At 44.9% G+C, this 25,078-nt stretch overlaps 1 protein-coding gene across 1 annotated transcript in view; it reads left to right on the top strand.

The window, feature by feature from the left end:
- TESK1 (testis associated actin remodelling kinase 1) overlaps positions 1 to 25,078 on the top strand; it is a 154,388-nt gene that overhangs the window by 59,862 nt on the left and 69,448 nt on the right. The window contains exons 2-3 of the mRNA XM_029582005.1: positions 5,222 to 5,343; positions 12,788 to 12,836. Coding sequence (XP_029437865.1) covers positions 5,222 to 5,343; positions 12,788 to 12,836 — 171 coding nt within the window. The remainder of the gene's footprint in view (positions 1 to 5,221; positions 5,344 to 12,787; positions 12,837 to 25,078) is intronic.

The raw sequence follows: 25,078 nt of genomic DNA, 5'->3' as shown, positions 1-25,078 counted from the left end.
GTTGGAAACAGGATGCTGAGCTTGATGGACCCTTGGTCTGACCCAGGATGGCATTTTATTATGTTTTTATGGAGAAGATACAGAGAGGCAGCCACAATGATAAAGGGGATGGAATAGCTCCCCTATGAGGAAAAGCTAAAGAGATTAGGGCTGTTCAGCTTGGAGAAGAGACGGCTGAGGGGGGATATGATAGAGGTCTTTAAAATCCTGAGAGTTCTAGAACAAGTGTGAATCTGTTATTTATTCTTTTGGACAATAAGACTAGGGGGCACTCCATGAAGTTAGCATGTGGCACATTTAAAACTAATCGGAGAAAATTCTTTTTCACTCCATGCACAATTAAACTCTGGAATTTGTTGCCAGAGGATGTGGTTAGTGCAGTTAGTGTAGCTGTGTTTAAAAAAGGATTGGATAAGTTCTTGGAGGAGAAGTCCATTACCTGCTATTAATCAAGTTGACTTAGAGAATAGCTACTGCTATTACTAGCATCAGTCATGGGATAGATTTAGTTTTTGGGTACTTGCCAGGTACTTGTAGCCTGGATTGACCACTGTTGGAAATAAGATGCTGGACTTGATGGACCCTTGGTCTAATTTCTTATGTTCTCATGCCTTTTGGAATGTTTGGGCAACTCAATAGGGCTTTCCTGCTGGAAGGGAAGTTTGCAAATTTGGGGTAATAACCACGTGAGAAAAACATTTAGATAAAGCTCTGTCTCCAGAGGTGCAGTAGTCTGGCAATTGGCAAAATGATCAAAGAGGGTGATGGACACAGGCCTTGAAGGGGCTGTGATAGGGAAGCTTGAGGATACATGCTGAATAGGAGAAGCTTTGTTGAACTGATTGCTCGAGCACTTGCGTGGAGGTCAGTAACTATGTGCAGAAATTGTGCCATCGTTAGGGCCAGAGTCTATAAGACTAGCGCGAGGGAGGGATTTGTTACTATTCTTTGAGATTGTGTTGCTCCGTTTGGTAGCCTTTCCTGGTCTTGGTCTATTCTGATCCTCTGCGTGGGATGGCCTGAATCCTGTTAAGGTTGTTAGGATGCTTTAACTCAAACCTGGAAGCCATTGCTGCTAATATGCCTGAACGGTCTTTTCTCATTTGTTGGCGTCCACGTCCATTCCAGCATTTTTAGAAACATGGACTATGATAGCAGATCAAGGCTGGAGGACCCCTTAAGTCTGCTCATTTTATTTCCTGGTGCATGCCATAGATCTGTTCATTTCTGGCTTTCCCTTCACTTATCAACAAAGAGTTCTCTTGACTTGTTTTATTCCGCCCTTGATCCTTCCTGGGAAGCCATTCCATGCATCCATTACCCTCCCATGAATAAATGTTTTCTGATTTACTGCTGAGTCTAACCCCGTGGAGTCTCATGTTCTAGAGTATTCTTGCTGCTGAGAGAGACTTGCTTCTTCACACTGTTTATACCTTTGAGCTATTTGAATGTTTACCATCTCTTCCCTCCTCTAAAGGTACACGTCTCATGCCTGCATCATTTAGATAGCCTTTTTCTGGACGGCTTCTACATTATCTCTGTTCCTTTGGAGGCAGAGCCTCCTGAATCGGACACAGTACTGATGAGGTCTCTTGCCAATGGCCTGCATTGAGTCCTGAACACCGTCTTTTTATTTTCCCCTGGTTGCATCTCTCCCTATGCGCCCTGGCTATCGTTTGTACTGTTTCACTCTCTTGAGGAGATTGGATTTTCAGGTTCCCTGAGATCTCTCTCCTGCTTGGTGGATGCTGGGTCTCACCCAATGACACGTACTGCTTTGAATTTCTGCACCCCAAATGCGTGTGCAGCCTTTTATTTATTTTTTGCATTGGGTCTCACCCAATGACACGTACTGCTTTGAATTTCTGCACCCCAAATGCGTGTGCAGCCTTTTATTTATTTTTTGCATTGAATGTTAGCTGCCAAGGATTTGACCACTCAAGGTTTTGGAAATCACATTTCATTCTTTCTCTTTCCTCAGGGGTTGTCCGCTCGGTTGCAGATCTAACTGGCATCTACAAAAAGACAGACTTTTCCTTCTAATCTCTCTGCAGTATCGCCCATGAAAATATTGACTAGCACTGGCTCCTGGACAAGGTCCTTGAAGCACCCCACTAATCTCCTTTCCTTTCTCAGGGGCCGATGCAGTACGGTGCGCTGAGCCAAGCGCACTGTTAACCTGCAGTCGGACGTGGGTAGAATAGGCGCTAATCAACCCCCTAATGCAATAAGCGGATTAGCACATATTCGACGTGCGTCCAACGCGGAGTGAATGTAATAGCGCTCTTCACATGCAAATGCATGTAACAGAGGTTATTAGGAATTCACTCCCGATGCAAAAAAAAAAAAAAAATTGACGGACCCAGCACGAAAACCATCGCAGAGTTTACCGGCGTCGGTTTATCATACCAGCGGACAGCCAGGAAAACCACCGATAAACCCGGCGTTGGTTTTCGTGACTACCGTTCACCGCTAAAGACCAAACCCGAGTTTATTGGCGTCGGTTTACCTTACCAGCGTCTGTCTTCATAACCGGAAGCCGCGGTGGGGTCGCGTTAGCAAGGAGGCACTAAGGTCGCACAAGCAACCCTAGCGCCTCCTTGCTAGTGTGACCCACCTAATTTGGGTATTGCATGGTGCCCCTCTGGCAGGCACCATGCGCGCATTAGGAAAGCGGGCGCTGACTTTTCAGTGCCCGCTTTCCGTGCTTTTTATTGAATCGGCCCCTCAGTGTGAATGCCGTTGACCACACCCTTCTGTCATCTAGCATTGATTCAATCTGTTTCCTTTTTACTTGGCAGTTTCCTTCTGCTCCTTTGTGCCTCAAGTTCATTTAGAACAAGGACTGGGATCCTGGTGCCAAGAGCCTTCATTCGGGTGACCTGAAGATTTTTTTTAACCTCTATTTTACAAACATCCTTACCCCCTTTAGCATATCTAGTCTTGTCACTTGTAGTAATGGTCATAGGCTGGGGACCAGGGAGAGTGGTGGCCTCTGAGCCCTGCCACTAGGTGTCACCCTTGAGCAATGACCATGACTCCCTCCTCTGCTTGAGAGTTGTGAGCACAGCATCTCCAGCTGATCTGGGGAGCGGAGGATTTGGAAACCAAACAAGACCTTTCGCATCGCCCTGCCACTGAGCTGCCAGGCCGAAGCAGTCGACCAATTCAGTCCACCTGCATGGGGCTCTCCCCAGGCTGTTCAGTTTGATGAACCTCCTATGCAGGACAGGTCCACCATGTCCAGCGCACGCCCATATTCTAATTCTCTGGTCGTTGAATGAAAGAAATTGACTAGATTTGTTTTTTGTGATCTCTTATTCTGGTAAAATCAGGCTGCGTTCAAGTTAGGATACTGGAGTCTTCATTAATTTTCCCAGCACTGATATCCTAGTAACCAGCCTGTGGCTTGCAGTATTCTCACTAAAGATACTTTTATTAAGAGGGACATTGTCTGCTGTTCTCCAGGACTACTACAGTCTAAAGATCAATTGCACGGGTCCATCGGCAGACCTGCCGGAGACTCTCTGACCTCCCTTAATATCCACAGTAAATGGATGTCCAAGAGTGCTTCCTGGGGCTTCACCTTATGGGGACCTGGGTTTAGATGAGACTTAAGGGCCTGTGTAGTGATGCTGCTACGGTGAAACTGATCTCAGACGTGCGCTGTGCCAACTCTGGCACGCCAGCATCGGCATTGATTCAGATGTTGATATTGACCTTGGTATGGGCACCGTCCGCATCGCTGCCGGAGCTGATCTGAATCCAAGCTGAGCAGGGACATCCAGTATCAGATCCACTGAGGGAAAAGAACCAGGCTAAAGCCACAAAAGTAGCAAATGGTTCGTTTTTTGTTTTTTTTTCCTGATGGGAGCATTCCCTGGCAAGCAGAGGTGGTGGAGCTGCTCGTGGACGGCTTTTGTCAAGAGGGCGCTGAGCTAGAGACCCTCTGGCTGTCAGGACAATTAAGGGAGGAGAAATTCAGGGGCCCAGGCAGCTCGGACAGGCAGCGATGCCATCAGCAGCTGAATTCTTAAGGGAAGTGCAGGACTTAGATGTCTTTAAAATCCAGAAATCAAATGCAAACAATTTATGCAGGGAGAAAAATCTGTTATTGAAAGCTAATCTTACTCGTTTTCAAGTGAAGACCTGTCCAGAGTCGAGCAGTGCTCCTCTTACAGCGGTGGGAGGTGTAGGTGCTTAACGCAGCAGGCTGTGACTCCGTGAAGTCAGGGTTCAAATCCTACCACTGCTCCTTCTGACCTTGGGCAAGCTGCTTCACCTCAGGTACAAACTTAGGGGGTCGTTTTTCAAGCTGTGATATTTTTTGGGGGGGGGGGATAGCATTCCCACGAGAGTTTGATTTCTTTCCCCAGGAAAATATTGCTGAGGTTTGCAGTTATGTTTTTTTCAGAATGGAAAAAACCCAAATAAAAAAAATGTCCATGCAACATGAAAAAGCGAGCTATGGCGGCCCACTTATCCTGGAGCCACAGTAATGTTAAAGGGCCACGTGATCCAAAAATTGACCCCTCTTTCCCAAAGTGTAAAATGCCATCTCTTCAAATATCCTGGCATCCTCCGCCCAGCCCTCCACTGCCTGTTGAAACAACCCCATGGTAAAAATAAACACTTTTAATGGTGTACAGCAATGCCCCGCCCCCTTCCAGAATCCCTCCCCTTTGAATAACAAGTAAACGTTAATCAGTTGTTTACTCTTTCAAAAGGTATAGCGACCAGGGGGGACATAATGAAGTTACTGGGTAATACATTTAAAACTAATAAGAGAAAAATATTTTTTACTCAACAAATAATTGAGCTCTGGAATTGTTGCCAGAGGATGTGGTGAAAGCTGTTAATGTAGATGCGTTTAAAAACAGTTTGGACGAGTTCCTGGAGGAAACATCCGTTAACCATTATCACTGCTTATTCTTGGGATAAGCAGCATGGAATCGATCTACTGCTTGGGATCCTGCCAGGTATTTGTAACCTGGATTGGCCACTGTTGGAAACAGGATACTGGGCTTGCTAGACCTTTGGTCTGACCCCAGTATGGCAAGCCTTATGGTTCTTATTTTTGTAAGTGGCAGGAGGGGAACGGAATGCTATCTTTGTGTTTCGGATGTGTAAATATGAAACATTTGACTCTTGTGTTTTAAATTTTAGGTCTGAAGAAAGCTGTGCTGAAGTCTCACTCACCAATTCTTTTGTGTGTCTTCAGGTGCGGCATCGTCAGTCTGGACAGATCATGGTGCTCAAGATGAACAAACTCATGAGTAACCGAGCCAACATGCTGCGAGAGGTACAGCTAATGAACCGCCTGTCGCACCCCAACATCCTCAGGTAAGGGACCCCAAAGCTCACATCACTGCTCTCGCGTCCCAGCATCCTCAGGTATTGGGACCCCCAGAGCTCCTGTCATTGGTCTCTCTCGCTTCCTCACCCCACAAACCACCTGAATGGGACCCCTGAATCACCCGTCACTGCGGTCTCGTATGCCGACATTCCCAGGTATGGGATACCCAGTGCCCTTGCAAATACTCACACACCCCATATCCACAGGTATAGGGACCCCAGCTGATCTCTGGCTCGCTCTCCTTGCTTCACAAGTAGGGATCTTCTGTTTATCCCAGGGTTTCTTGAATTACATCGGTGTAGGGTTTGTTTTTTTTCCCCCATCTCTCCTAAGAGGAGGGGTAGGGGAGAGAGCTGGAGGTATACCATGCATCCACCATCCTTTCTGGGAAGAAATCTTTTCAGATGTAACTCTTGAGTCTCATCATAACCAATGGAAAACGTTTCTTATGCCCCAATTATTACTTACGTCCCCTCTTTATCTCATCTCTCCTCTGTGGTATTCATAGTTGGGTCCTCAAGTCTCATCTCATAAGACGTTTGGTGGAGAATCCGCACCATTTTGGTAGCCTTTCTCTGGTCTGCTCCTGGCTGTGTCTATCCTTTCAGAGGTGCAGCCTGCAGAAGGAGACTCAATACTTCAGATGAGGTGTCCCTGATTACCTGATCGAGACCACCAGACTTGGCCACCCAACCTTGCACCTCACTCGTGACCCTCTCCATCACCAACTACCATTCCTACCAGAACAGCCCCGTTCTTCACCCATGACCACCCTGGTACATACATGGAACTCTGGCCTTAAAATGGTCATAGATAAGATCATCCCCTGCAAACCTGTCAACACCAAAAACTCCAAATCAACCCCTGGTTCACATCAGACCCAAAAGTGCTAAAAAGAAAGAGTTGACCTTGACAAAACTAAATGCAGGCAACACCAGACAACCTTACTGCAAGGCTACTAATCAATCCTACTGTATAAAAACAATCTCTCAAACAGAGAAGACATTATTTGCCAGGTAGATCAAAGAAAGCTATTGCTATCCCTGGAAGAAAGTAAGAGGGATTAGATGTAGTTTATGGGATCTTCCATGTACTTGTGACTGGCCGGCTCCTGTTAGGGACAGGATGTGGGAATGGATGGACGGACCTTGCGCTGACCCCAGCCTGGCCATTCTTATGTTCTCCCAAAAGCTAGTCAAGAAATGAATTTAGTCCAATCAAAAGGTAGCCCCTTTATTTATTTATTTATTTTTTTGTTAACCTTTTATTTCTGTGCTTTTTCCTGGTCACCTGATATTCCTTCTCTTCAGTTTTACAATCCCACATCTGCCCGACTTACCTGAAAAAGTCATCCCCTTGTTTGCCCACTTCATCTATTTTGGATCCACACACACCTTGCTGTCCTGTTGACTTTCCCTGCTTCTCTCAGCTTTTCCAGATATTCTTCCCTGAACGCTGATTTTATTTGCCCTTTACTTTCTCAGCCACCTCCTTTGAAGACCATTACCGGTCTTTCCTGTTCCTTTTTATTGCAAACTTGTAGCCAGTTTACTTCAAGGTTCGTGGTGGGGGGAATAGTTAATACAAACAATTGACATGGAAACAGACACCAGAGCAACTGAGGTAAGCATTGCACCTATGTAAGACTGCCATAGGGCAACAGTATCCTGGTAATTATACCAAGAGATTTTCTGACTGGAGGGCAAAAGTCGTGAGGAATCAGATTGGGCAAGATCGGAAAGCTCAGAGACTTGGGAGAAAGTTGAATAAGTGCTCACATACGTATGAGTTGTAAAAAACATACTTTGTGTGTTAGTGGTTGGGATCATGGGCCTGCTTAAATAGCCAGGTTTTCAGTGCCTTTTAAAATGTTTTGGTACAGCCGATGGCATGCAGATGTATTCCAAAACTGAGGGCAAGCAACTCGTGCGTCGATGAGAGGGGCAAGCCATGGAGAGAAGAGACCCTTGTGTGCAGATCCTCGCCTCTGCCAGATTGTAAATACGGAGAGTGGAGCTAATCCAAAATAGAGTAGTATTCAACAGTTTAAGAATAAGCCTCTCCAATTTCAATTTAATCCTCTACTAGATAGGAAGCCAGTGGAGGGAACAAAGAATTGATGTAATCTGATCTCAGATACTGGCTCCAGGTAGTACACGGGCTGTGGAGTTGTGAAGGGTTTGTAATGCTCTTAAGTGCTTGCGAGAAGCCTGATGAGGGAGTTGCCGCGGTCTAAACCTGAAGAACTGAAAGTCGTCCCCATTTCTTTTACTTCATCTTATCAAAGCCGGCACGCTGACCTTTTTGTGTGACCCCTCTCTGCCTCTGCTCTGGTGATTGATGGAGCTCAGGGACAGCCCCCCCTCTTGCTGTGGATTAGTATCTGCATCTTAATTTTAATTTTTTAGTGATTTTAAAATTTCTAAGGGAGTAGGAATGTTCAACTAATCTCAAGTCCTTTTACTCGATTGGTTTACTCTATATTTGTCAGTGATCTTCCAGAGACTACAATTAATTTACTTATAGCTAGCTGGTTACATGGTTTATTGACTCGTTTTTTTTGAACTAATTCCCTGTTATTGAAGCAAATAAATCTGTTGAAAATGTATAGAAAGTGGTGTTTTGGCATATGCCTTCCGATCCTCTGCTGCTGGAACGGAGGGAAGGGGCTGTAGATGCTGAAGCCCAGCTATCTCGTGGTGGTCTCTAACTGGGACTGCTGGGAGACGTTTGCAGATGAACCTTCTGCCTTCTACCGTTGGAAAGTGTGTGGGGGCTGTGGAAGCTGAAGCCTAGAAGGCTCCTGATGCCCTCTGCTGGGAGACGTTTGCAGGTGAACCTTCTGCCTTTTACTGCTGGAAAGAGCGTGAGGGCTGTGGAAGCTGAAGCCTAGAAGGCTCCTGATGTCCTCTGCTGGGAGAAGTTTGCAGATGAACCTTCTGCCTTCTACCATTGGAAAGAGTCTGGGGGCTGTGGAAGCTGAAGCCTAGAAGGCTCCTGATGTCCTCTGCTGGGAGAAGTTTGCAGATGAACCTTCTGCCTTCTACCGCTGGAAAGAGAGTGGGGGCTGTGGAAGCTGAAGCCTAGAAGGCTCCTGATCTCCTCTGCTGGGAGAAGTTTGCAGGTGAACCTTCTGCCTTCTACCGCTGGAAAGAGAGTGGGGGCTGTGGAAGCTGAAGCCTAGAAGGCTCCTGATCTCCTCTGCTGGGAGAAGTATGTCTGTGAACTTTCTACCGTTGGAAAGAGTGTGGGGGCTGTGGAAGCTGAAGCCTAAATGATTCGTGCTATGCTCTGCTGGGAAAAAATATGCAAACGAGCCTTCTAGTTCGCTGCTGCTGGAGAAAGTACAGGGGCTGTGGAAGCTGAATCCTGGAGGGCTCATGGTGTCCTCTGCTGGAGTGAGGATGCAGATCAGCCTCCCAGTTTTCTGCTGTTGGAGAGAGTGCAGGGGCTGTAGATAATCTGAAGCCTAGAGGGGCTCGCAATGTCCTGTGCTGGGAAAACTCTGCAGCTGAGCCTTCAGCTGCTCTGCTGCTGGAAAGAGAGAGGGGGGCTGTGGAAGATAAAGCCTAGTCTGCTCGTGGTATCCTTCGGAGCTGCTGGGAAGACGAATACAGATGAGCCTTCCAGTCCTCCTGCTGACGCACCACTTCCTCCTAAGCACATATTATAAAATAAATATCAGCAGATACTTGGCAGCAGTAGAAAGTTGCAGGTTCGATTGTGCTTTCTAAGCAGGTGACTTTCAGTTGATAGTGTCTTTCAGAAGTATGCAGTTTGAATGACTGCCTTAGTGGCAATTGCTGAGTGGCTGTGGGAAGGCAAATTATAGCTTTAATGCTACAAAGTCGGAAGCCTTGCGGTTGAGTAGACAAGGGAAGGAGCTGGAAGCTCTGCTCATCTTTCTCGAGACTTCGTTGACCTCCAAAAGATGCGTTTAGAAGTCTGGGGGGTCATTTTGGGTATGAAGAGGTCCATATTCAGACACATGGCAGGATTTGGAAATCCCATCACCCTGGCTGGCCCCGACTTAGCCGGCTAACGTGGGGGCATTCTGGGGCAGTGTCAATTTTCAGCATTATCTGGGTATTCAGGGGGACAGGCCTGCTGCTGAATGTCCCAGCTAAGATTATCCGGCTGTCTTTGCTAGCCAGACAGCAGGTGAATATGGACCTCTGAATTGTCATTGCATGGCCAAATTTCAGTGGTGGTGACAAGTTATATTCTGTCAGCTGTGCCACATTCGCCAAACTCATCCTTTTTCTTTGATAGTCTGAATTCGGCTATGGCGATTCACACCTTATGGCTCGTTGCCTGAATGATTGCAATTCATGGTATCAACTTGCTTGCTTATAGTTTGCAGCATTTATAAGACCTGCAAAACCCAGCAGCCAGGCTGTTGACTGGAGCTAAGATTAATGATCATGTAATCCCGATTTTTAAAAACGTGACACTGGTTACTGGTGCAGTTGAAGATCTTATCTATTTTGTATGCTGGTGCAATCGTTCAGAACTCCTGTCGTACGCGTATGTGGCTGAATGACTGGCTCCATGTGTGCCGAATAGATCGCTGAGCTCGTCCCAGGCTTAAAGCAACTTTCCAAGGAGCATTTAGTTTTGCTCCTCCTTTGCGGAGTAGCATACCACAGGATTGCAGAATGGAAGGTAGCTATTTGACTTTTCGAAAACAGATCAAAGTATGGCTTATTAAAATGGCATTTGGATTAAGCGGTGAAAAGGCAGTCTTAGTTTGAGGATGTGAGGTAGACTCGTTTTGGTTACGTTGTATGTATGGTATTTTTGATTATGGCTTGCTTTTGGTTAGTTTGCATTAAAGGCATAGCCATCAAGTACAAAATAAATAAACGTATCCTCATCCCTGCTCCTCCCTGTTGTCTGCTGTCTCTTTGATGAAATGCAAGGCATAGTCCATGTAGAGCTTTCTGAAATAATGCATTGTGCCTATCCATGGACATCTCTGAAACGCTCCTTAGATGGCTTGCTGGTGTCGCTCTGGCATAACACAGGGCGTGCTTTGTCCTGGTGCTTCCTTTCTTGTATGCACGGCACCGTGGTGGAGGTAGGCTGTCTACCAGGGCTTGGTATGACCAGTGAGTGGCATCTCGCTGCGCATTTGTCGTATATGATAGCTACCAGCGGTAGAGGTGGTAAATGGTAGACGGTGCCTCTGCAATCTGCTCTGCGTCTTGCCGCGCATGCTTTTTGTGGATACAGAACAGAAGCTGTGTGGCTGGGATCCCTACTGTTTTCTCAGTTTGCCTTGACTATCTTCTGCATCATCCCAGCGGATGGATCAGCAGGCCTCTGAGTAACCCTTCCCTATTGAATTGTTTCACGCCCACCTCTAGCCATCACCCCTGCCTGTGCCGGACAATGATCTTTCTTATCTCTGGCACAGGGCAAGGCCTTTGACGCTTTGCCAGCAGTAGTTCCCTTGTTGCTTATCTCCTGGGCTGTGCCTTGGCTTTATTTGTTCCGTAGCAGGGAGTGCCGAGAATAGAAATGGAGAAAAATGTTTCACTTTTTAAGATCCTTGGTTCACGGCCCTGTCTGTGGTGCTCTGTAGTGTCGCAGTCTGGTCTGTGTGCGATGACTTAGTGCGATGTGTCACAGTCCAGTCTCAAAAGGGGGTCAGTGAGAGTTCATAGGCTTAGTCGCAGCAAAGCAAAGTGACCAGGCAGTGACAAGGGCCAGAGGATGCTGGACTGCTTAAACAGGCCAATGCAATAGTCTGCGCTGGCCACGGTGCACAGCGAAATATGCGATTGGACACTCGTCCATAACCCCCAATGCAAAATGGGGTTAGCTCATCCAATACGCGCATGTAGTGTGAGCACATCACATGTAAATGCATGTTGATGAGGCAGGCTATTAACTATTTCTCCCAATGCAAAAAAAAAAAAAGTGCACCCTTACCTGCACATTTTTACCTTAAAAAATTAATGCCTGCCCTGGAGCAGGCATTAATTCTTGAGGACCCCAAAAAGTTTACAGAAAATACTGCTTTTCTGTATATCCTCTGACTTAATATTGCGGCGATATTTAAGTTGGAGGAACCAAAAGGGTTAAAAAAAAAAAAAAAAAAAGTGTGCTGGCAATCAGGTTAGGAAAAGGGAAGCTAAATTAACGAACGACTATTTTCCTAACCCGTACGCTCATAAAATTGACAGTTCGTTTTCCTAACCCGCTGACAGCCACCCCTCCCCGGGCGCCCAGTGCTGAGGAGGTGTAGGACGGGCAGTTTCCCCCAGCGCCTCGTTGTTACCATGCAGCCCACTTAAATATAGCATTAGGTGCCCGGAAGAGGTGCCTTGGCGTGCGTCAGGAGAGCGGGCGCTCAATCATGAGCCGACATTGCATTGGCCGGAAAGAGACATAACCAGCAGGAAAATGGCAGTAATGCCCCTGTGCAAATCCTTGGTGAGGCCTTAACTGGAGTACTGTGTTCAGTTCTGGAGGCCTCATCTCAGCCAGGATAGAGAGAGGTCAGAAGCAGTGCTGAGGGAGGCGACCAAAATAATACGGTGGGCTCTGCACCAAAAGCAATATGAGATGAGACTGAAAGACCTAAACGTTCATACTCTAGAGGAAAGATGAGGGATATGATACAGGTTTTTAAGTACCTGAAAGAGAGATGTTAATTCACAATAATCAAACCTTTTTCCAGTGGAAAGGAAGTTGTAGAACTAGGAGTCATGATATGATACTCCAAATGGGTAGAGTCCGGATTAATATCAGAAGAAATGTTTTCATGGAAAGGGTGGTGGATACATGACATGCTCTTCGGGAAGAGATGAAGACTTAGAACAGTAATGGTGTCCCAAAGGGAGTGGGATAAACCCAGAGGTTCCCTAGTGGCTTGAGGATGAAATGAAGGAGCAGCTTGCCCTTGGGCAATCTTTGGTACGATGACGTTTCTGTGTGGGGATAGCCGCATGGCGCAGCAGTCACATTCAGGGGATCCAGCCGGGCATATCTTATGGTTTAGCCTGTTACATTCAACGATACTTAATCAAATTTGCTCCTGATGGAGTTAGGGCAGGAGCAGTCCGCTCTTGTGCTTCTATGGCAGGGGTAGGCCACCTGTGCCCTACAAGAAAGAATTAAGAGATAAAGGTGGCAGGGTATAGGTCTGGCCATCGCCTGCTTTTACGGCTGGGATGGGGACTCATTACCCTTAGAGTAAAATGCATGTCAAACTGAATGTACCTTTGTTATGATCAGCAAATTCCTGCCCTCTTCCCTCTCCATAGAGTTGGCGCAAGCTGCAGATCCACTAGCGCTTCTCTGCTTTCTATTTCTATGCTACCTCATCCTTGAGAGAGGGCAGGGGGGCCGCTGATGGATCAGGAGCCCTAGGAGTGGAATTTCTTTCAGAACTGATTCACACAGCTTTATTCTTTCCCGCAGGTTCATGGGGGTGTGTGTCCATCAGGGGCAGCTCCACGCACTGACAGAGGTAAGTCTCCATCTCCTGGGGATGTGCGCATACACTCACACATATGCAGCTCTGCATGTTTTTATGTGCACACCTTTTGCACGTGAGCAAGTTTCTCACTGCCTGGTCGGAGTGTGATTGAAACTTCTGCTCTTATTGTTGGAAATCAGTCTGTGATGTTGAGGTTCTGGTGAGCAATCCTTGTAAGGAGAGGATCTAGTCTTCATCAAAGCTTAGATTACTAGGCAGACATTTGGCTTTGTAGGCAATGGTGTTTGAATCCCAGCTCTGTCTCGGAAACTTTGCATTAACTTGGACAAGCTCTAGCATGTTATCCTGGAGTGGGCCAGAGTGCAGTTGTAATGGGTGGTCCCCGGACCTCCTAACCTGTGACCATCCCTTGGGATCTCTGTGTGGGCGCACAGCCCTCCCCTTCTCTCTCAGCCTGATTGATCTCCGGGATGTCACAGTTGCCCTCCCTCCCCCTTTTTATGGGTTGGAGGGGGTTGAGGGTGGAGGCCTGCTGAGATGAGAGGAAGCCCAATGAATGGATTCTGATGTGCAGAGTCTTGTCTGCATGCAGCAGCTGCTTGCCCCGGGCATCGAGGCTCTCAAGTTTATTTTTAAAGGCAGTGCTGCCGTGTTAGAAACAGAATATAAATCCTGTGAAATGTATGTGGGGGAACTCAACGTGACCTCATATATAGTGCCCGAAGGCTACAAGCTTATACAAGCTTTCAGTGGCAAGGGCCTTTTTTAATCATTGGTCACTATGAGCTATTTTTTAGGAACGCTTCCTTGTCTGAAGCTGTACCATCTGAATGCACTTATTTTTGGGAACGCTTCAGTGCCTGAAGCTGTACAGTCTATGTGTACTTTACAGCATTTTCACGTTAGAGAGCCTTGATATGGTGCGGCTGGGTGGGTGAATCCGACATTATACCGACACTCATTGTTTCGGAGAGAGCCGCCTTCTTCAGGGGGTTGGATGCAAATCCTGCTGGCTCAATAGCTGTAGGTAGTTTAAGTACAGAACAATGAAAAGTGCATAAAAAGTCCCACTGATGTCATCTAAAACATGGCGATTCAATGAAGAAACACTTACATGCAAGAGAAACACTCTTACCTGGCTGCGCGTTTAGCGTCTGTGTGGCTCTACAAACAATGTAAAATGACAAAAGATCCCAATACTAGAAACTCATACCAAAATCTACCTGGTCCGCATGAAAAACTGACTTCCGCGATGCTGATAAACAGTCTGTCGCCTTGCCGTGAGTCGTCCGTCTGCAGCGATGTTTGAGTGAAGACGCTGACATTTAAAGGTAACGAGGGCCCGCCAAAATAGTGGATGTGTCCTTTAATTGGGCATCTAAGTCATCAACTACTCAATCTTGGATTCCAATCTATCCAAAAAAGGATGTGAGCGTCATCAGTCACCATCTTGAATATTTTTGATTCGGGAAATGACCCAAAGCTGGTCCAAGTAAGGATATCTGTCACCAGATGCCAATTTGGATATATCAACCGGGAAGGAGAAAAATCCCATGCTGTAAAAAGTATGTAGCAATAGAAAAAAATTTTTAATATCGCTGTTGGTGAAATAGTAAAGTAGAAGGAAGGGAATTGCCATGGGAGTTCCTGATGTATAAGTGAAAGGCACTTCATGGAGAATCAAATAAGGGTGTACCACTCAATCTTTTCATTGAGACCTTGGGGTTCCACGGATTGTAGACGGTGAATCAACTGATTTTCCTTCAAGTTTAAAGCCGAAAGTCTATCACCACCCCGCCACGATTGAGTGACCTGATCTATAATGAGCCACTGAAATTGTTCAAAGATATGTTGCTGTGTGGCACAGTGCTGTACAACAGGGGCTTTTAAGTCCAGATTTTTAATCCTACTTCTGTGTTCAATCAGCCGGATCCTGATTTTGCGTTTAGTCCGGCCAACGTAGATCTTGTGACATGGACATATAAGTCCATAAATCACAAAGTCAGAATTGCAGTCTACAGGTTGTCTCCGAGTAATTTTCACGCGAGTATTTGGATCTTGCCATTCTACTCCTGTGATGGCTTGGGCACAGAAACCACAATTCCCACACTCTGTTTGACCCGGGGGACCAGGTTGCTGATCAATTTGTTGAGTGGCTCATACCACCTGCTGTTTGATATTGGTCCCTCTACTATATGCAAACATAGGCGGTGTTTTGAAGATCTTATGTGGGCTTAAAACATGCCAGTTGTGACGAATTGACTGTCTAATCTGTTGAGTAAGATTGGTATGTTCCAAAATGCAAACCAGTTTGGAAAGCTGTTTTTTACTCCTGTATTGTAGAGGAACTTCGTGGGCAGAGAATTTGGCCCTTTTGAAGGCCCTCTTGATGGTTCTTACCGGGTATCCTCTTTCCTGAAATCTATCGCTCAGTACTTCACTTTGTTGTAAAAAATCTTGTGGATCTGAACAAATTCTCCGAATGCGGAAGAATTGTCCCACTGGGAGTCCTTCCTTGAACTTCACAACAAAATGAAGTACTGAGCAATAGATTTCGGGAAAGAGGATACCCGGTAAGAACCATCAAGAGAGCCTTCAAAAGGGCCAAATTCTCTGCAATACAGGAGTAAAAAAAACAGCTTTCCAAATTGGTATGTTCCAAAACGCAAACCAATCTTACTCAACAGATTAGACAGTCAATTCGTCACAACTGGCATGTTTTAAGCCCACATAAGATCTTCAAAACACCGCCTATGTTTGCATATAGTAGAGGGACCAATATCAAACAGCAGGTGGTATGAGCCACTCAACAAATTGATCAGAAACCTGGTCCCCCGGGTCAAACAGAGTGTGGGGAATTGTGGTTTCTGTGCCCAAGCCATCACAGGAGTAGAATGGCAAGATCCAAATACTCGCGTGAAAATTACTCTGAGACAACCTGTAGACTGCAATTCTGACTTTGTGATTTATGGACTTATATGTCCATGTCACAAGATCTACGTTGGCCGGACTAAACGCAAAATCAGGATCCGGCTGATTGAACACAGAAGTAGGATTAAAAATCTGGACTTAAAAGCCCCTGTTGTACAGCACTGTGCCACACAGCAACATATCTTTGAACAATTTCAGTGGCTAATTATAGATCAGGTCACTCAATCGTGGCGGGGTGGTGATAGACTTTCGGCTTTAAACTTGAAAGAAAATCAGTGGATTCACCATCTACAATCCGTGGAACCCCAAGGTCTCAATGAGTGGTACGCCCTTATTTGATTTCTCCATGAAGTGCCTTTCACATATATCATGAACACCCATGGCAATTCCCTTCCTTCTACTTTACTATTTCACTAACAGCAATATTAAAAAAAAAAATTTTTCTATTGCTACATACTTTTTACAGCATGGGATTTTTCTCCGTCCCGGTTGATATATCCAAGATGGCGTCTGGTGACGTAGATATCCTTACTTGGACCAGCTTTGGGTCGTTTCCTGAATCAGAAATATTCAAGATGGAGACTGATGATGCTCACATCCTTTTTTGGATGGATTGGAATCCAAGATGGCGTCGTTGATGTAGATGTCCAATTAAAGGACACATCCACTGTTTTGGCGGGCCCTTGTTACCTTTAAATGTCAGCGTCTTCACTCAAACATCGCTGCAGACGGACGACTCACGGCAAGGCGACAGACTGTTTATCAGCATCGCGGAAGTCAGTTTTTCATGCGGGCCAGGTAGATTTGGTATGAGTTTCTAGTATTGGGATCCTTTTGTCATTTTACATTGTAGAGCCACACTGAGACGCTAAACGCGCAGCCAGGTAAGAGTGTTTCTCTTGCATGTAAGTGTTTGTTCATTGAATCGCCATGTTTTACATGACATCAGTGGGACATTTTATGCACTTTTCATTGTTCTGTACTTATACTACCTACAGCTATTGAGTCGGCAGGATTTTCATCTGCCCCCCCCCCCTTAAGGAGGCTCTCTCCGAAACACTGAGTGTCGGTATAACGTCTGATTCACCCACCCAGCCGCACCATATCGAGGCTCTCTAACGTGAAAATGCTGTAAGATAAGTACACATAGACAGTACAGCTTCAGGCACTGAAGCGTTCCTATAAAAATTGCTCATAGTGACCAATGATTAAAAAAGGCCCTTGCCACTGAAAGCATGTATAAGCTTTGTAGCCTTCAGGCACTATATATTCAGGCACACTATATATTCAGGCACACCATTCATCAAATCCATCATAAAGGATTGCTACTTTAAACTGCAAACAATAAAGAAACTCAGACCCTTGCTACATTTCAATGATTTCCGTACAGTCCTTCAAGCTATTATTTTATCGAAGATTGACTATTGTAATGCGCTCTTACTTGGCATTCCTGCAATACACACTAGACCACTCCAACTCCTACAAAATGCCGCCGCCCGAATATTGTCCAACACAAAGAAAAGGGATCACATCACCCCCACACTTATTGAACTACACTGGCTCCCTATACAGTCACGAATTCTTCATAAAACCCTCTCGATCATACACAAGAGTCTATTAAATTCCAACCTCAACTGGCTTAACCCCCCCCCTCTTACCCCGTACCTCCATGAGATCTACACGCCCAGCCCTCCAAGGAACACTCCATGCCCAATCTATCAAATCTTTTAAACTCTCCTCCACTATTAACAGAGCCTTTTCTCTTGCCGGCCCCACTATATGGAACTCACTGCCCCATGATATTCGCATTGAGACCTATACCCCTGCCTTCAAAAAGAAACTTAAAACCTGGCTCTTCCAGCAAGCTTACTCCATCACACCCCCTATTACATAAATCCCCCCTACGAATGTTACCCTACCAATGTTACTCTGAGATCCTGGTATAAACGCCTTTATGCCTGCCGATTTTGTACTGTGCACTAATCTGTATATAGTTATTGTTATAGTTCAATCCCATAGCATATACCCACAGCATCTAATCATTGATGTGTGTTTTATGTAAGGGCTCCTCCCAAAAATTATTTATATGTTGCCTAGTTCACTATGTTATCTGTTATATGTAAGGGCTCTGCCCAATGGTTTTTGTTCACTGTAAACCGATGCGATGTGCGAACGGTCATCGGTATAAAAGAAACGTTAAATAAATAAATAAATATATGAGGTCACGTTGAGTTCCCCCACTTATACATTTCACAGGATTTATATTACAGTACTTATCATTATTTCCTGTTGCTAGTGGATCCTATAATTTTTGTGTTAGAAACAGAAGCATGACTGCAGAAAAAGACCATCTAGTCTTCCTATGGTTATATTGGCACCGATGCCATGTATTGCATGTGGGGGGGTCTGTAGCTTCCCTCCCTGTGATGTGCCTGTGACTTTATGTAGACGTCACTCAGGCAGCGTTGCAGAAACCCGAGCCTACAGCAGCATTGCTTGTGGAAGAAACTGTGGAGAGCCCTCCTTGTTTGCCCCAGGTCTCTTTCTACTTCCAGTGCTTTTGTTTCCAGTTCTGTCTGTGGATTCCTCTTTCCTTTCCCTCCTAACTCCTGGTTTCTGTGTATACACATTCTCCTCCTTCCTCCTCCCATCCCTCCCCCATTTCATCTTTCCAGCTCTCTCTGATCTCTCCTCTTCCTGTATTTTTGCGAATGCACTTGAGATATTACACACAGTAAACACTCTTGGTCATTGTGTGTAATTGAGGCTGCACTTGGCGCCTGTCTTCAGGTGCCGTCCTCAGACTGCTCATTATTTGGGTTTGTGGTTTATGTTGTCAGCAGAGCCACTGAGGCAGCGCCAGCCTGATTCTGTGGTGATTGAGGAACGTTTATTCTGAATACAATGCCGATGTTGATAGAAGCTGGTCCAGTACAATCCTGGCTCTCTCTGCTCAGCTTGTTGTGGTTTTTCTGGCTGCGCCATATAACAAGCTAAGGGATGTTGTTGTTCTCCCCAAGTAAGCAGTAAATAAAGCTCCCGCTGATTCCCATCTGTGCTGTATTGTGATAGCAGAGTACTGAGTAATGCTAAATGGCACTCACAGGATGCCTCTTATTCACTGGGATAATTTTCTCCATGACACTGTGGGACTTGAGATTGGCACAGAGACGCAGACCTATAGAACTGAAGAGTTGGGACGGTCACAGTGATACAGAGCTCAGCACCTATAGGACTGGAGGGCTCAAAGAGTAGGCGCAAGGAAACGCAGCCGCCTGCCTCTAGATCTGAATGGTTCAGGGATTAAGTGCAGGGATACACAGTTTGTCACCTGTAGGATTGCAGAAATCAGAGGATGAGCCTAATGATACCAAGATTTCACCCCTAAGACTGAAGGGGTCTAGGAATAGTCCCAGTGACTCGGCATCAGCATGGTAGCGTATATCATGGTGGGATAGTGATAATGGGCTCGATGTCTGTCTGTGCTTTGGTGTACAATATGGTGCTGTATGTATAACAGCAGCTCAGGGTCTGTATGGTGGGTGACGCTGGTCCTGGTATGGTCATATGGACACAGTGTCTCTAATGTCCTGGTAGGAGCCCACCTGAGCACCAGTGATCATCGGACAGTATTATTTAATATAAAGGACAAGGTGTAGAGAGGTCATATAGAGCTCAAAGTCTGGGATTGTGAAAATACTGACTTTGCTAAAAAGGGGAATTAACTTGAGGGAGGAGCCGACAGACTTGGAAGAGTTTTGTGACATGGAAGAACAGTGGGCTGACATAAAAGGAGCTACAATAAAGACGACAAATCTTTATGTATGAAAAGGAAACAGATATGATTCTCCAAGGAGGTGGCTGGAAAAAATAAAGGCAAAAAGATGACTCTTCAGAGTATAAAGGAATACCAAAAGAACACAGGAAAGAGAGAATATTTGGTGACGCTGAAGAAGACAAGGAAAGAAATCAGGATGGCAAAGCAGGAGTGGAAGACAAGATTGTCTCTGAAGTACAAGCATCATGACAAAACGTTTTCCAGGTATGTAAGATAAAGAAGGAAGGCCAGGGATGGAATCGCAAGATTGAAAGGAGATGAGCAATGAGGAAAAAGCAGAAATGCTCAACAAATCCTTCTGCTGCTCCTCGCTGAGGTGGAGAAGGATCGCTTCCAGATGGTAAGGGTGCCTATGAGAGTGGGGTAACTGCCACTCCATTTCTAGAAGTATGCGTGTATGTGGAACTAGCAGAACTGAAAGTGGGCAAAGCCAAGGGGTTGGATTGAGTACATGCTAGGATCCTAAGGGAGGTTCTGGCGGGTCCCTTGAAGGACCTGCTCAATAGAGCCTTGAAAACGGGCATGGTGCTGCAAGATGCAGGAGGGCGGCTGTGACTCTTCCTTACAAAGCAGAGATTGGAAGCTACAGGCTGGTTAGTCTTACCTTGCTGACAGGTAAATTCATGGAGAGTCTGCAGAAGCAATGGATAATAAACTATCTATAATCCACTAGTTTCAACATTTGAGACAGCAGGGGTTTACCAGAGGAAAATCAGGTCAAACAAATTTCCTCAATTTCTTTTTTTCGATTTAGATAAATTTCAGCAAATATTTTGATACCACCCCACATAGTAGGCTCATGCTTAAAATGAATAGGCTAGGAGTGGGTTCCATGGTGGTGGAATGGATTAGAAATTGGTTGAGTGATAGATGACAGATGGTAGGGGTAAATGGAAGTTGCTCTGAGGAGTGAGACAATTAGACAACAAATCTATACATTAGAAAAGTAAAGAAAAAGAAATCGAGCTGGTTCTCAAAGGAGGTGGCTGAAAAAAATAGACAAAGAACAGCATTCAAGAAGTACAAAGGATCCTAAAATGAGGCACACAGGGAAGAATATTTGGTGAAACTGAGGGAGATGAAGAAATAAATCAGGAAAGCAAAAGGTCAAGAGGAAGAAAGGATTGCCAAAGCAGTAAAGTGAAAACACTTTTCAGAAATATCAGAGGAAGGCCTGAGGTGGTGTAGTAAAATCGAAAGGTGACAGAGCAATGTGTGGAGAAAGATGAACAAATACTTCAGGTCAATGTTCATTAAAGAAGACCCTGGAGAAGGAGCATTGCTGATTGACAAGACCAGGGATGGGAGTGATGTAGATTCAGTTCTGTTTACAGAAGAGACTGTATGGGAAGAGCTAGGAAACCTGAAAGTGGACAAGGCCATGGGGCCAGATAAGGTATGTCCTAAGTTACAAAGGGATATCAAAGATGTGCTGAAAGACTTGTTCAATGGATCCCTGAAAACGGGAGTGATGTCGTGGGATTGGAGGAGAGTGGGAGCAGAGAGGAGGCTGATTAGCCTCACCTCTGTGGTGGGAAAATTAATGGAGACTCTGCTGAAGGAAAGGATAGTGAACTATCTACAATCCGATGGGTTGCTCAACCCGAGGCAGCATGGATTCACTAGGGGAAGGTCCTGTCAGACAAATCTGATTGACGTTTTGAATTGGGTGACTAGAGAACTGGATCAAGGAAGAGTGCTTGATGTCATTTACTTGGATTTCAGCAAAGCTTTCATTATGGTCTCGCATTATGGTCTCGCATAAGAGGCTCATAAATAAAGCAAGAAGCTTGGGGGGTGGGCACCAAAGTGGTGGAGTAGATTACAAACCGGTTGTCTGACAGGAAACAATGTGAAGTGGTAAATGGAACCTACGCTGAGAGAATGGTGTAACGTGGAGTGCCTCAAGGATTGGTTTTAGGATCAGTTCTGTTCAGTATCTTCATGAGACATTGAGGAGGGCTTAGAAGGAAAAGTTAGCCTTTTTGCCGGTGATGCTAAGATAGCAACAGAGTAGACATGCCTGAAGGAGTAGAGAAAATGAAGTAATTTAAGAAAACTTGAAGACTAGTCTAAGATTTGGCAGCTGCGATTCAATGCCAAGAAGTGCAGAGTCATGCATCTGGGAGGCAGTAATCCAAAAGAGCTGTATGTGATGTGCACGGAGCAGGAGAGGGACCTTGGGGTGACTGTATCTGGTGATCTGAAGACAGCAAAGCAATGTGAAAAGATGATTGCTAAAGTCAGAAGGATGCTGGGTTGCGTATTCGAGAGGAATAACCAGTAAGAAAAAGGTGATAATGCCCTTGTACAGGTCCTTGGTGAGGCCTCACCTGGAGTACTGTGTTCAGTTCTGGAGACCGTATCTCAAAGGAGACAGAGACAGTATGGAGGCGGTCCAGAAAAGGGTGACCAAATGGTGTGGGGTTGGTTCAGAAGACCTATGAGGAGAGGCTGAAGGATCTGAATATGTATACCCTGGAGGAGAGTAGGTGCAGGAGAGATATAATACAGACCTTCAAATACCTGACAGGTATTAACAATGCACACATTTCAAACCTTTTCCATTGGAAAGGAAACGGTAGAACTAGGGGTTACGATATGATACTCCAGGGAGGACGACTGAGAACCAATACCAGGAAATATTTCTTCACAGAGAGGGTGGTGGATGCTTGGCATGCCCTCCCAGAAGAGTTGGTGAACAGTTAATGAATTCAAAAGTGCATGAGACAAATACTGAGGTTCCCTAAGGTTTTGAAGAAAGGTATGGTGTAAGATTTCTGCATGGGGGTAACTGCACGGAGTGGCAGTTGCTACTCTTAGAATGCATGGAGGTAGCTTGTACAGAATCACATTTGCTACCCTGAACGGAACACATGGGGGTAGCCTGCACGGCAGTTACTACCATAAGCAAATTGCTGGGCGGACTAGATGGCCCATTTGATCTTTATATGCTGTCATTACTATGTTCTATGTTAGTGGATCTATTCTGGGCCTAGTTCTGATCATTATCGTAGTGAGCAATATTGCAGAGTGGTTGGAAGAAAACAATGTGTCGTTCTGTGGATGACACTAGTATTTCCAACTGAGTACATCCCACTGAAAAAGCAGAGAAAATGAGAAATGGTCTAAGGAAGATCAAATAATGGTTGAAGGTTGGCAGTTAAAAATTCAATGCCAAAAAGTGCAGAATCATGAAGATGGTGCTGGAATCCAAAGGATTGGGGATGAGAGCTTGATAAGCATGGACTGGAGTGATAGTGTTTGGTGATCTGAAAATAGTGAAGCAGTGTGACAAGGCAGTGACTAGGGCTAGAGGGATGCTGGTCTGCAAAGAGAGGGGCCTAACAGGAAAAAGGAGAACACCCCTGCACAGGTCATTGGTCATGCCTCTCCTGGAGCAGTGTGTGCATTTCTGGAGGCCATATCTCAAAAAGTATATAGGATAGAAGTAGCCCGGAGAGAGGCAACCAAAATGATGCAGGGTCAACACTAGAATATTTGAGGATTCTGGAGCACCTAAATATGTATACCTGAGAGGAAAGGAGAAAACAGGGGAGATATGATAGACTTCCAGTTTTTGAAAAATATTAACCGTGCACAAGAGACAAACCTTTTCCAATGGAAAGGAAGCTGTAGACCTAGGGGTAATGACATGAAACTTCAGGGTGGTAGACTCAGGAATATTGGAAAATTTTTATATTTTCACGGAAGGGGGTTGGATGTCTGGCTTACCCTCCTGGAGTAGGTGGTGAATACAAGAATGGTAACAGAATTCCAAAGGATATGGGATTAACACAGGTTATCCCTAGTGGCAAGAGGATAGAAATGAAGCAATAGGGTAACATAAGGTAATTTGAACACCTTGGTGGGCAGACTGGGTGGGCCATTCGGTTTTTATCTGTCGTCATTTACTGTTACTGTAATATGGTATATGTATGGTGGTGAATGTGGTAGTGTATATATGATAACAGCGGTTTGGTGTTGTATGCTGGTATATTAAATGGCAATATATGAGAACGAGAGCTAGATGTCAGTAGGGTGGTGTATAATATGACAGTACATTTATTTATTAAGTTTTTTTTTATATACCGTCCGGTTTCACCAGCATATTGGTTTACAAAGATTTGATGTAACAAATTTGCTAACAGATCTTTAGGTTGTTAGTCTAAAAAGTATAATGTAGAAATAACATTTGGTTTTTTTAACATATTGTAGGTAGTTTAGATAATATTGAATGATATTTAACAACATTTCCAAAGAAGGTTCATGTGGTTGTTTATCTAGATCGCTTCTTTTAAGTAACAGTCTGAAGATTTTTTTTTAAACATGAATCGGAAGTCCAACTATTCATCTTAATTGCAGACAGGGGTAGATTTGTCTGCCAGATCAAAGATTATTAAGGTATGCTTTGAACAGCAAGGTTTTAAGTTCTTTTTTGAATGTTTTTGAGTTTAGCTGTGTTCTAAGTTCGATTGGGAGTTTGTTCCAGAGTTTGGGACTACTCAGGGTTATGGCTCTCTTTCGAGTTGCTGTCAGTTGTTTGGATCGAGCAGGTAGGGTTTTTTAAAGCCCTTTGTTGGCTGAGCGTAGGTTTCTCTTTGAGTGTAGTTTTATGGATGCACTTAGCCAATTTGTTTGATTTTTCAGATATTGTTTTGCGTATAACTGATAGTATTTTGTATTCTATCCTGGATTTTATCGAGAGCCAGTGTAGAGATATAAAAATGGGAGTGATGTGGTAGTGTTTTCTGGATCCTGTGAGTGTTCTGGCAGCTGCGCTTTGGAGGATCTGTAGTGGTCTTATGGTGGTAGTAGGAAGACTGAACAGCAGGAGTTGCAATAGGCCAGGTTAGAGAAGATGACCAGTTGAAGGACCGTTCTGAAGTCGCTGGGGGAAAGGAATAGTTTTAGATTTCGAAGGGTTAGGAGTTTGTGATATCCTTCTTTGATTTTTGAAGCAATGTGGTTCTTGAAGGGTAGTTCATTGTCTATGATGACTCCTAGGTTGCAGGTATGCTTGACGGGGGAGATTACAGTTTGTTGGTTCATTAGTTTGAATGGTGGCAATTGGGGAGTGGCGTTCTTTCTGTCCAGAATAATTAATTATTTCAGTCTTTTCAAAGTTTAGGATGAGTTTCATGTTTAGTAGTTTCTTTATTTTGGTTAGGTACTTGGCTGTTTTTACATATGTGTCTTCAAGAGTGTTATGTATTGGGATTAATATTTGGATATCATCCGCATATATGAAGTGGGTTAGTTTCAGGTTTGCGAGGAGGTGGCATATTGGGAGCAAATAAATGTTGAAAAGTGTTGCGGACAGAGTGGAACCTTGTGGAACACCAGTTTCAAGGTTTCTTTTCTTAGATTGGGTGTCATTGATTGACACTTGGAATGTTCTTTGTGAAAGTTAGTATGAGAACCATTTTAGTGTTTTTTTCTTTAGCTCCTATTTCTGTAAGACGATTGATCAAGATTGAGTGGTTCACTGTATCAAATGCGG

This window comes from Rhinatrema bivittatum, chromosome 1 (genome assembly GCF_901001135.1).
Source record: "Rhinatrema bivittatum chromosome 1, aRhiBiv1.1, whole genome shotgun sequence".
Lineage (NCBI taxonomy): Eukaryota > Metazoa > Chordata > Amphibia > Gymnophiona > Rhinatrematidae > Rhinatrema > Rhinatrema bivittatum.
Note: the sequence above shows the minus strand (reverse complement) of the source record. Positions and strands in the feature narration are given on the sequence as shown.